General features: G+C 38.8%; 1 protein-coding gene across 1 annotated transcript in view; it reads right to left on the minus strand.

Moving 5' to 3' along the window:
- The window catches only part of HMCN1 (hemicentin 1), a 460,484-nt gene extending 448,835 nt beyond the window's left edge, over positions 1–11,649 (minus strand). The window contains exon 1 of the mRNA XM_057725744.1: positions 10,995–11,649. Within this exon, the coding sequence (XP_057581727.1) occupies positions 10,995–11,262 (268 nt within the window). The 5' untranslated portion in view covers positions 11,263–11,649. The remainder of the gene's footprint in view (positions 1–10,994) is intronic.
- Between the last annotated feature and the right edge of the window lie 671 nt (positions 11,650–12,320).

The raw sequence follows: 12,320 nt of genomic DNA on the forward strand, positions 1-12,320 counted from the left end.
CAATTATACCCAAGCCGCTGAGAGCCACTGGAGAAAATCACAAAGATAGGTAGCATTCAAGCATTACAAATTCATCTTCTAAACCACAACTCATTCTGAGAAACTGTCTGTGTCCACAGATAACTTCTACCTCCAAACACCACCATTTTTCTAAAATCCCTTACCTACCCTCTGCCACTTCCCTCCTCTTATCAAATGACCCTCCTTTCTGTTTGAGGAAAAAGAGTCCTTCAGAAAGGAAGTCAACCAACATCCTTTATTCTCAACTACCACCTTGTCCATGACCATACCTATCAGTGGTCTGCTTCTCTCCTATCACACTCAACCAAAGGTCTTCTCCTGCCAGCAGCCAATCCTTCTACTTTGCATCCTATTACCTCTTGCTTCCTCAAGGTCCTGGTTTTATAAATTATCTGTTCTCTCTTTGGCATATTTTATCTCTTCTATTCTATTGACTCTTTTCTAGCAGTATTTAAATACACTTCTCCTCTCTCCCACCTTCAAAAATGTTCTTTCTCAACTTTAAATCCCAATAACTAATGATTATTGAGAATTTACTGTGTGAAAGGGATTGTGCTAAGTTTGGGCCATCTACTATTTCAATTCTCACACCAACCTTATAGAGTAGATGATACTAACCCCAATTACTGAAAGTGAAGGACAAAGTTAAGGTCACACAACAAGTAATTGGTGGAGCCAGTCTTCCAACCCAGGCATAAGACTCCAGATCCTATCCTTTAAACCACAATGTTATGTTTCGTGCTGTGTTTTCTTATCTGTCATTTCAGCCTCCTGGCTCCACAACTCCAATGAGACTCTCTTATTTTAGCCTTTTGGTTTAGCTTATATTTTCAGTAAACTTATAAATGGATAGAGTTGACAACTTCTACTTAAAACTTTTTAGATTTCCAAACACTGTTCATTCCTGTTTCTCTTCCTATTTACCTGGACTCTCCTTTCCAGAATCCTTTACAAATTTCCCTTCTGTCTTTTAAATGCTTGTGTTCGCTATAGTTCTTGCCTGTCTTCCCTCTTTTCTCAGTCTACATACTCTCTTAGATGATCTCATTCATCCCAATGGCTTCAGCGGTCATCTACGTAAGTTTCACGTGGACAGAACAGTTACTTGGCACTATTCACACTAACGCTGACAGTTGGAAAGGCTGAGGGGTGATACCTGGAGATTGACAGGCCACCCAAACAGATCTACACAGGGAGACATTTACTTTCATAAACCCATCATCAACCAAGGTCTGGCTCTCGGACTGCAAACTCAGAAATTTTAACTTGACACTGTCAGAATATTTTAAACAATAGAGACATGTATAAAACTGGTGTGCCAAAATATGAGTTACCAATGAGGAATATAACTGTCTGGTGAATTTGATGTATATGCCAGTCTGACTAGAGCATTCTCTCCCCATAAGTAAAGCTTATGAGGTTAAATTATTAAGAGGTTGTTTGGTGAGCATGGGACCAAAGCAGAGTTAATAGTATGATCCAAATATGTAATGACATCATTACATATTTATAAAGATAAACAGTCTCTCACCACAGTTGGAACAGTGCTCATGATGGACTGGTTATTTAAGTGTAGAATGAACTAATACTCTGAACCCTAGATAGAACTTGGCAAAAGAAAAAAAAAAAAAAACCTGATTTAAACATGGGCAGAGGATCTGAAGAGACATCTTTCCAAAGACATACAGATGGTCAACAGGTACATGAAAAGTACTCAACATCACTAACCATCAGGGAAATGCAAATCAAACCCACAATGAGATATCACTTTACACCTGTCAGAATGGCTATTGTCAAGAAGACAAGAAATAAGAAGTGTTGGTGAGGATATGGAGAAAAGGCAACCTTTGTGTGCTGTTGGTGGGAATATAAATTGGTGCAGTCACTACAGAAAACAGTAAGGAGGGTCCCCAAAAAATTAAAAATAGAATTACCATGTGATCCAGCAATTCCACTTCCGAGTATTTATTGAAAGAAAACAAAAACACTAACGCAGAAAGATACATGAACCCCCATGTTCACTGCAGCATTATTTACAATAGGCAAGATATGGAGGCAACCTAAGTGTCCATTCATGGATGAATGGAAAAAGGAACTGTGGCGTGCACACACACACACATACACACACAAGGGAACAGTATTCAGTCATACAGAGAAAAAGAAGCAAATCTTGCCATTCGTGACAACATGGATGGACCTCGAGGGGTTTATGAAAAGTGAAATAAATCAGACAGAGGTAGACAAACACTGTATGTTCTCACTGATATGTGGAGTCTAAAAAATTTTTAAAAAGACAAACTGATAGATACAGAGAACAGACTGGTGGTTGGCAGGGGGTCAGGTGGGCAAAATGGGAGAGGGGGGTTAAAAGGTACAAACTTCCAGTTATAAAATAAGTCATGGGGTTGCAATGTACAGCGTGGTGACTATAGTCAATACTATATTGTATATCTGAGTTGCTATGAGAGTAAATCTTAAAAGTTCTCATCACAGGAAAAAACATCACAGATCTTAACTAGACTTATCTTGGTGGTCCTATCACAACATAGGCAAAATCAAGTCATTGTGTTGTACATCTGAAATTAATATTATGTCAATTATACCACCTTTGAAAAAAAAAAAAAACTTGGTTGTACAATCTCTAAATCTGTTTCTGTGACTTTTTTTCATTGCTGCCCTCCCATACTTTTGATTGAGATTTTATTTTGGACAAGCTAATGTATAGGGGCTTACAAGCAAGACCACCACCCTGAGAGTAAGAGTGTCTCTTAAAGCTAACTTTACATATTTTTTCCTTTCATTGTATGCCAATTTCATATTTTAATCCACAGAAAGCAATCATATTTCCCTTTTTCCCATGTTCTAAGGGCCAACTGCAGTGTTTTGGACTTTATTAATAGCTGAGAAATCCATATCCTTCTTCCTATGCCCAGGTCCCCTATTTTCCTCCCTGGATTGCTGTGATGGCCTCAGATTTCATCTCTCAGCTCTCAGGACTGCCTTGCTTCAATCCATCCAAGAGATGAAGATCTAAAATGAAAACCCAATCAAGTCACTTTTCACTTTTATAATCCTTCCAGGCTCCTGAAAGCTTTCAGGATGAAATCCAAACTCCTTAATATTTTGATTAAACTGCTTTTCTACATGCACTTTCTCCAGGTAACACTTCTTCCAGAAAACCTTTGCTGACCATCACCCTCTTGAATTCGGGATCAGGGACACTGCTCTCAGGTCACACAATTCCCCGTGCTTTTTTCCCACTATAAAATGTTTCACAGTATATAATATTGTTATTTCTCTTGCCCTTCTCCCGAAAGACTGTTAACTTCTTGTAAGCTATGCCTCATTATCTTTGAATCAAAAGCTCCTAGCATAGTCCTTGACAAACGGTGAGTTTATTACCTATAATTATAGGCAAGGAGAGTCATAGAGATCATTGAAAATGGTTATTGTTCGCTTGACCAGAGACAAGCTATAAGTAAAACTAAATTCTGATTTACTATCAATCAATTAGAAGGCTGCCCCTCAACTTAATAAGAAAAAAGAAAATCTTCATCCTGTGGAAGTCATAGATGATTTTTTAAATAGAAACATCCCTAACACATTTAACATACTTAATATATCAGAATTCAGTCCCTATACTTTGAGAGAAAGTTTTCACTGTGTAGAGCAAAACGTCTCCATATCCTCAGAAAACAACCAGTGACATGGAGTCTAAGATTTCAGGCTAAAATAGTTATCAGCCTAAGAAACAAAGTTATCATTGTCCAACGAAAATCTCTCACTTTTAAAATTTAGTTCATTTCCTTTAGTTAAATTTCTTCTGGACTTAATCACCAATCCTTTTCCTCATGAAAACCCTTCTTCCTGTAGAATGTGCCAGAGGCAAAGGGAGACTAACAGCTTCTTGGCTACTTTTTCTATACATGTTGAAACTGAAAACATTCAATTTGAAGTTCAGTTCATGTAAATTTGTAGATTTTCAAGGTCTGAATATGCAATACTTTCCTTGCAAAAATCTTTTTATTCTATTGCTCAGAAAAATATTCTAAGAAAATCTTTTCATAAAAGAAGTCCTAGAGTGTTTTTTAACACTGTGTAGGTCCTGCAGAACCATACAAAGTCATTGAGGGCTCAGAAGTTTTATTACTATGAAACTCTTAAGTGCAGAGACATGTAATGTTGCGATTTCTCCCAATAATTCAAGTCCTCACCACTTTGAGTCTCTTTTCAGTCCCTTATCTTTCACTGTATTATGAATGTTAAAACCATGGTCTTCAGTAATAATCTACCAATGCACTGATTTTTACAGATAAAGAAATAGAGGTCTGGCAAGGTTAAATGATTTGCTTAAATGACAAGAATAAGGAAGAGAACACAAATCTTCTGTTCCAAATTGGGTGTTCTTTCTACTACATTGCATTCGCATTTTATAAAATACTGGTTGAATCATTTATCAAAACTAGTTTCAATTTTAGCTTTAAGAACAAAACAACCTTTCCAGTAGTTGGAAACAGCAATATAATTCCAAAGATTTCCAAGTCCTCTACTCCCATTCTCTTTTAAATTCTCTCCAAACAGGCTTTCATTCCCATCATTTCTTGTTGAGACATCAGTTACTTTCACACTGCTAAATAGATCAGGCAATTCTCAGTCCTCTTCTTAACTAACCAATTAGTGCTTCTTCCTTGAAAAGCTTTCTTCTCTTGACTTCTAGTTATACTCTTCTCTCTGTCTTCAGTTTCTCAAGCTACTTTGTTCTTTTATCCTCATCTCTGACTGATAAACATTGGAGTATTCTAAGACTGAGTCCTCAGAACTTTACTAAATCTTCACTTAATCAGTCCTTTAGTGGTCCCACCCAGCTTCACAGCCCTGATTACCATCTTATGTGTGCCTCTGGATCCCAAATATGTATCTGAACCAGACCTCTCCCTCTGAACTCTAATCATATATCCAACTGCCTCTGTAATATCTCCACTTGGGTAACAAAGGCATCTCAAACTTAAACACACCCAAAAAGAAAAGCCTCAGTCTCCCATTCTTTCTCAAACCTGCTTCATGCTTATTCTTCTCCATCTCAGTAAATCACTATGCTATGCTTCTACTCACTCAAGCCAAATCCTCAGAATCTTGTCTTCTGTCATTTTTCTCTCACATCTAGTTCATCATTAAATCCTTTTGGTTTTATCACCAAAATATACATAGCATCTAACTATTTCTCAAAACTTCTACAGCTACCAACTTCACCCAAGGTTAACCATCCTCTTCTGCACCTGGCTCTGATGACCAGGGGGACTGTGCCACTGGAAACTAAAAGACACCTTCTATATAAGGCCACTCTTTCAAGACCAGGAGATATATAGAAATAAATACAAAGAGTTAGGCAAAAGGAGGAGACAAATGGATACCTTCTAAACAAAAGAACAAGATAAAAACCTCAGAAGAGAACTAAACAAAATAGAGATAGCAATTTACCAGATAAACAGTTAAAAGTAAGTAATAGTCATAAATAAGCTTAATGAGCTTGGAAGAAGTATGGATGAACTCAGTGAGCTTCAACAAAGAGACAAAGAGTATTAAAAAGAACCAATCAGAATAAAGAATAAAGAAAAATAAATGAAATGAAAACTACACTAAAGGGAATCAACAGTAGAATGGAGGATGAAGAGAACACATCAGTCTCCCAATCACAACAGCAAAAAGAAAAAGAATAATAAAAATAAAAAGATAGTTTAGGATACCTCTGAGACATCAAGTGTAGTAACAATCACACTATAGGAGTCCCAGAAGGAGGAGGAGAGAGAAAGGACATGAAACCTATTTGAAGAAATAATGACTGAAAACTTCTCTAACCTGACAAAAGAAACAGACTCTCTGTCCAGGAAGCACAGAGAGTCCCAAATAAGATGAACCCAAAGAGACCCACTCAAAGACATATTATACTTAAAATCTCAAAAGTTAAAGAGAGGATCTTAAAAGCAGCAAGAGAAAAACACCTAGTTACATACAAGGGAACCCCCATAAGACAATCAGCTAATTTTCAGCAGAAACTGTATAGGCCAGAAGAAATTGGCACAATATAATCAAAGTGCTGAAAGAAAAAGCTTACAACCAAGAATACTCTACCTGGCAAGGTTATCATTCATAATTGAAGGAGAGAGAGTTTCCCAGAAAAGCAAAAGCTAAAGGAGTTCATCACCACTAAACTGGCCTTACAAAAGGGACCTCTTTAAATGGAAAAGAAAAAGCCATAACCAAACCAAATCACACAAAATAGAACAAATTATGAAGGAAAAAAATCTCACTGGTAAAGGCAAACATATAGCAAAGGTAGTGGCTCAACCACCTATAAAATCAGCATGAAGGTTAAAAGACAAAAGTAGTAAAATTACTGATATCTAAAATAATCAGTTAAACAATACACAAAAGAAAAAGATGTAAATATGACATCAAAAGTATAAAACTGATTGAGGGTGGGGGAGTAAAAATTTAGTGCTTTTAGAATGTACTTGAACTTAAATGACCATCAACTTAAAATAGCCTGCTACATACATAACTTGTTATATATGAATCTCATGGTAACCAGAAACACAAACCTATAACAGATACACAAAACCTATATCAGATACACAAAAAATAAAAAGAAATACAAACACAACACTAAAAGTCACCAAATCACAATGGAAGAGAACAACAGAAGAAGAAAGGAACAGAGGACAACTACAAAAACAACCAAAAAAACAACTAACAAAATGGCAATAAGTACAACCTATGAATAATTACTCTAAATGTAAATGGACTAAATGCTCCAATCAAAAGACACAGGGTGGCTGAAAGGATTTAATTAAATAGATAAATAAGACCTATATATACACTGCATGCAAGAAACTCACTCTGTGTGTCTAAAAACACACAGAGACTGAAAGTGAAGGGATGAAAAAAGATATTCCAGGCAAACAGAAACAAAAAAGAATTGCTGGAGTAACAATACACATATTAGACAAAATAGGCTTTAAAACAAAGGCTGTAACAAAAACAAAGAAGAGTATTACCTAATGATAAAGGGACCAATCCAATAAGAGGATTGTAATACTTGTAGTATACACCCAGATACATGAATATTAACAGACATAAAGGGACAATTTGACAGTAATACAATAACAGTAGGTGACTGAAACATACCACTCACATCAATAAATAGATCATCCAGACAGAAAATCAATAAGTAAAAATTGGCCTTAAATGACACATTAGCTCAGATAGACATAATAGACTATTACAGAACATTCCATCCCAAAAGAGCAGAATACACATTCTTTTCAAGTACACAGGGAACATTCTCCAGAGGTTAGGGGTGGGACTGAAAGTTCCAACCTTCTAATCACAGGGATGAGTCTCCTGGCAATGAGCCCCCATTCTTCAGTGGCATCTAAAAGTCACCTCATTAAATAATAGAAAATACCTTTATGATTCTCATCACTTAGGAAATTTCAAGGCTTTTAAGAGCTCCATGCCAGAAAAGGTGACAAAGACCAAATATTTATTTGGTATTATATATCAAAACATCACATATGCACACAGAAAATTGCACACAAATGTTTATAGATGCATTATCCATAATAGCCAAAAAGTGGAAACAACCCAAGTATGCATTATAGATTAAAAGATAAACAAAATGTGGTTTATCTATAAAATGGAATATTATTTTGGCATAAAAATGAATAAAGTATTGATATATGCTACAATGTGGATGAACCTTAAAAATATTATGCTAAACTGAAAGAAGCCAGTCAACAAAGACCACATATTATATGATTCAATTCATATGAAAGTACAGAATAGGAAAATCCATAGAGACAAAAAGTAAATTAGTAGTTGCTTACAGCTAAGAGGAGCAGGATATGGGGGTGGGGCGTAAAGGACTGATAACTAAAAGGCACAGGGTTTCTCTCTGAAGTGAGAAAAGTGGTCCATACTTGACTGAGGTGATGCTTGCCTATCTCTTTGAATATACTATAAACCACAGACTTGTACATTTTAAATGAATGACTGGGGACTTCCCTGGTGGCACAGTGGTTAAGAATCTGCCTGCCAATACAGGGGACACAGGCTTTATCCCTCAACCAGGAAGATCCCACGTGCTTCAGAACAACTATGTCCACATGCTACCACTACGGAAGCCCATGTGCCCTAGAGCCCACATGCTGCAACAAGAGAAGCCACCACAATGAGAAGCCCTTGTACCACAATGACGAGTAGCCCCCGCTTGCCACAACTAGAGAAAGCCCGTGCACAGCAAATAAATAAATATTTTTTAAATAAATAAAAAATAAAATAAATGAATGACTGGTAAGGGAATTATCTCAAAAAAGCTGTTAAAAATTAATACATTAAATGTGCTTATGGAAATGCAAAATCCATCTTAAGCAGAGGTAGCATCAAAAAGTGGACTTGACTTACCATGACTGTGGTCCTCTGTGCTATTTCCTCCTACCAAGGGTTATGCTGTTGCTTCTCTCGCACTACCTTCCTACATACACATTTTCTGAGTGATTTTATCACTTCTTTGTCAACTTGTTAGATTTATTCCTCTTGTATGTTTATATTTTCCATGTATTTTCACTTTTACCCCCATCAAGAGCTCCAAAGCAATCATCTGTAAATGCCTGAACATCTTTGTCAAATGTCTGAGACTATATCCCAGATCTTATCCATTAGTTCACCTAATATAATTGTATTAAATTACACACATTTCTTTGCCTGTCAGTTGTGTCAGGAACTGTGAAAAGCCACCATGTAAAACCGTCGTAAAAAACATTACAGTCAGAAGTGACCTTAGAGATGTTCAAACCCAATTCTGCCACTTTATAGTTGAGATAATAGATATAAAAAGTACACAGACTTTTCTAATGTCACTCGGTAAGCCAGCAAACCTCCATTCAAGGCCCTTTCTGTCCACTGGTGATTCCAAACTGATAACCAACCAGAAGTACAAGGGAATCCAAAACTCTTGATGATTGTATACACACACAAACAAAATGACACACAAAGATAAAATTGCAATCCATGATAGTGAGTTAGTAAACTAAAGGTTATTAATGTTTTAATTTCTGTTTCCCTCTTTCTTCAAAAACACTTTAGTCTTAGTCTCTCTACTTTGAATCACAATGGAAATAAAATTAATAATTTTTGCTGAATTATACATACAATTAGTTTTATGGGACCAATATATGTTAATCATTTTCTCATATTATCTAATTCAAAATAGCTATAATTTATTAGTCATTTGTTATTAGCATACCAACTTTCCCCTACTTTGAATCATGATTGATAAAGTATAGGAAAGTCAACTACAATGAACTTTCTCATTTGGTAACGATTGGAAGGCAGGTCACCACAGTACAATTTATTCCAATAATTTTTCATATCATTTCAAAATATCATGATGATCTAGTTTCCATTTATGACTGGAGGCAATTTTTGTGTTCTGTTTACAGCAACATCATTTCATAAGAGTTTTTTGGAGGAAAGCAAACTGTGGTGTTAGAGAAAACAACTTTTACTTTATGTTCTAGCCAACTTCAGATTCATCCCTATAGAAGAAACATATCTAACCTACTCCAAAACAACAAAAATCTTGGACTGCATCACAATTGGCATCTTGACATTTAATAAATTAAAACATAACACATGTATCTCACTGAGGCAGCTAACACAGTAAATGATCATTTAATTCTCTATTCAATTATAAAGAACATTTCATGTTTAATCAATGTAGAAATTATGTATGTGTATGAAGCCCAGAAGAGTGGGTTATTGTTTTCATCATTTAAAAAACAACAAACAAAAATGCCAGAGTTCTAGTTCCCTCTAAATTCCTCTCCCTGCTAATCTTTTTAATAGCTGAAACCTGCCACATTGAATACCTAGCAATAACTTGAACTCACGTATGCTTGTCAGGTGCACAAGGAAAGAATTTGACATTCTCAATATTAAACTCTCATTGTGAAGAGGTTGTGTCAAGGTCTTCTAGTGAAGAGCAGGAATTTCAGTAAAAATGTGGGAGAACAGTTGGCGAGGACTTTTAAGAAACCACTGCTTTATTTCTTCAACTGGGTAGCCAACTTGTGCTAATGAAACTCAGGTGAGTGTTAAACAGCCAGCCCCAGGGCTCCTGGGGCAATGCTACCCTCAGCAATGACAATGAGGGTTCCTATGAGCCTCACAGAAAGGTGCCACTTTAAAGAGAAATTGAAAAAAAGTAAAGAGGATCAAATTACAGTGGAGCAGCTGAAACCCATAGCTTTAGGGCAAAAAATAAAGTGATTGTGCTTCAACTACCTTTAAAGAGCACCGCCATACCAAATTACATGCATTTCTACTGGATGAGACATGGACATAACTTTTATTACCATCTGTGAACCTAACTAATGAGGATCTGGCACAAAGATGAATAGATTCAATTAAGAAATGAATGGCTTCTTCTTAATTTCATCTCTTCAATTCATTAGCAGTCATCGCTTACAAGCTTCCTTGTGTCTCACACAACAGATGTTTCACCCCCTTACTTGAGAGTTATCTTGAATATACTCTCAAGCTGGATGTTAGCTCTTTAAGTATTGTTGCTGAATACCCATGTTCTAATCTGCCTTAATTAAACATTCTTTAGTTCTAAAACGTTTAAGTTAATTAACTCTGATTTTGATGTCGTTGCTCTGGTACTGGTTTTCCTAATTCCACATTTCCAGGTTTGGGTACCACCGTACAAGCACCATGAACAAGCCATCTCCATGGCTGAGACCTGGGTAGGTATCCGAGAGCAAACCCAGATGCAGGCGAGCCATTCTTTGTTACAACTGTATTCAGTTACACATTTTTTTAAAAAATGGTTTTGAAACTTACCGACACATAATTTCATAGTATAAGAAACAATGTAATCATAAGGAATAACAAAGAAATATTTCCCTTACCTGGATCATGGAAAGGCACCAAAGCAAAGTTGAAAAGAGGTCTCTTAGGTCTTTTCAAAGACGTCTCCAAAATTTTGGAAGCCCCCTCGATAACCTGAACTAAATCATCATACATGGAACCAGTCACATCAAACACAAAGGCCAAAGTGGAGGCCCCCTCGGGAATTTCCTCAGCCCCGATCTCTGACTCGGAGCTTGCATCCTGAGCTAGAGAAGAGTAAAGAAGAGCGAACAGGAATACTGTGTGCACAATGTCCCAGGAAATCATTTTGTCTTTCTTTTCTTTCTTTCTTTCTTTTTTTTTTTTTTCCTGAGCGCCTAAGCACTGCGCTTGCCCTCAACAACAGGCTGCGGGCTTCCTCTCGGGGCAATTCATTCGACTCCCGAAACCTCTTTGAACTCTCACAAAGTTTGGGGCTGAGAATCAGATGGGGACGAGCACCAACCCCGAATCCTTGCAGGGGCCGGACGGGCAGAGATGCGGCACCTTCTGTCCGGGCGCAGCCTCCTCCGGGACGGCCGAGTGCCCGCGGCCCGGGCGGCGTGTGGCTGAGTGCGGGCGGCGCGCCCGGCCCATGCCCCGGGGGCCGCTCCGAGCCAGCGGCGCCGCGCCGAGTCCGCTGCCCTAGCCGCCGCCGCCGCCGCTCTCCGCCGGGCCAGCCGCTGCGGCTCCCAACTTTCCACTGCGCGCCACCCGCCGGCCCGCCAGCCGGGAGGGGAGGGGAAGCCGGGCTCGGCCTCGCCTGCTGATTGGCCGGTGGACGCCCCGCCTGCTGTGCTCTGGCGGGGGCGGGGGGGCCCTCTGGGAGGAAGGCTTCTCTCCACTGGTTCTCGGGTCAATTCAGTACCGGGGAAGCGCTCCCAGGGTCCCCTCCGCATCCACCCGCGTTGCTCCTCACCTCCAACACCCCAGGGTAAACAATGGCTTTCAAGATTGTGTGGCAAGGACCCGAACCGAGGGACAGCACGCTAACCAGCACAAAGGGAACTGTATTTTCCTACGAGGCACAACGCTTCTTCACACACCTCCTTCATAATTACCACACACACACACACACCCCGCCCCGCCCAAGAAGCCAAGACCCCCCAGCCCAGCTTCCCGCTCTCAGCCCGCAACTCAACCCAGCCGGGAGGGGGAGCTGGAAAGTTCTCCCGGCTGGGCTGCAGCCACGCTATCACTCCTGGATCTCCTCTGGGACTGTGGAGCTTTGGGGAAGGGAGGCAGGAGAGAGCTGGATGCGCCCGAAACGGGGGCAAAGGGAAAAGGGCTGTTGAGGGAAATGAGAGGGAGACAGCTGGACCTGGGTAGTCACTGATTTCAGTCAG

Source organism: Hippopotamus amphibius, chromosome 3 (genome assembly GCF_030028045.1).
Source record: "Hippopotamus amphibius kiboko isolate mHipAmp2 chromosome 3, mHipAmp2.hap2, whole genome shotgun sequence".
In the NCBI taxonomy this organism is placed as follows: Eukaryota; Metazoa; Chordata; class Mammalia; order Artiodactyla; family Hippopotamidae; genus Hippopotamus; species Hippopotamus amphibius.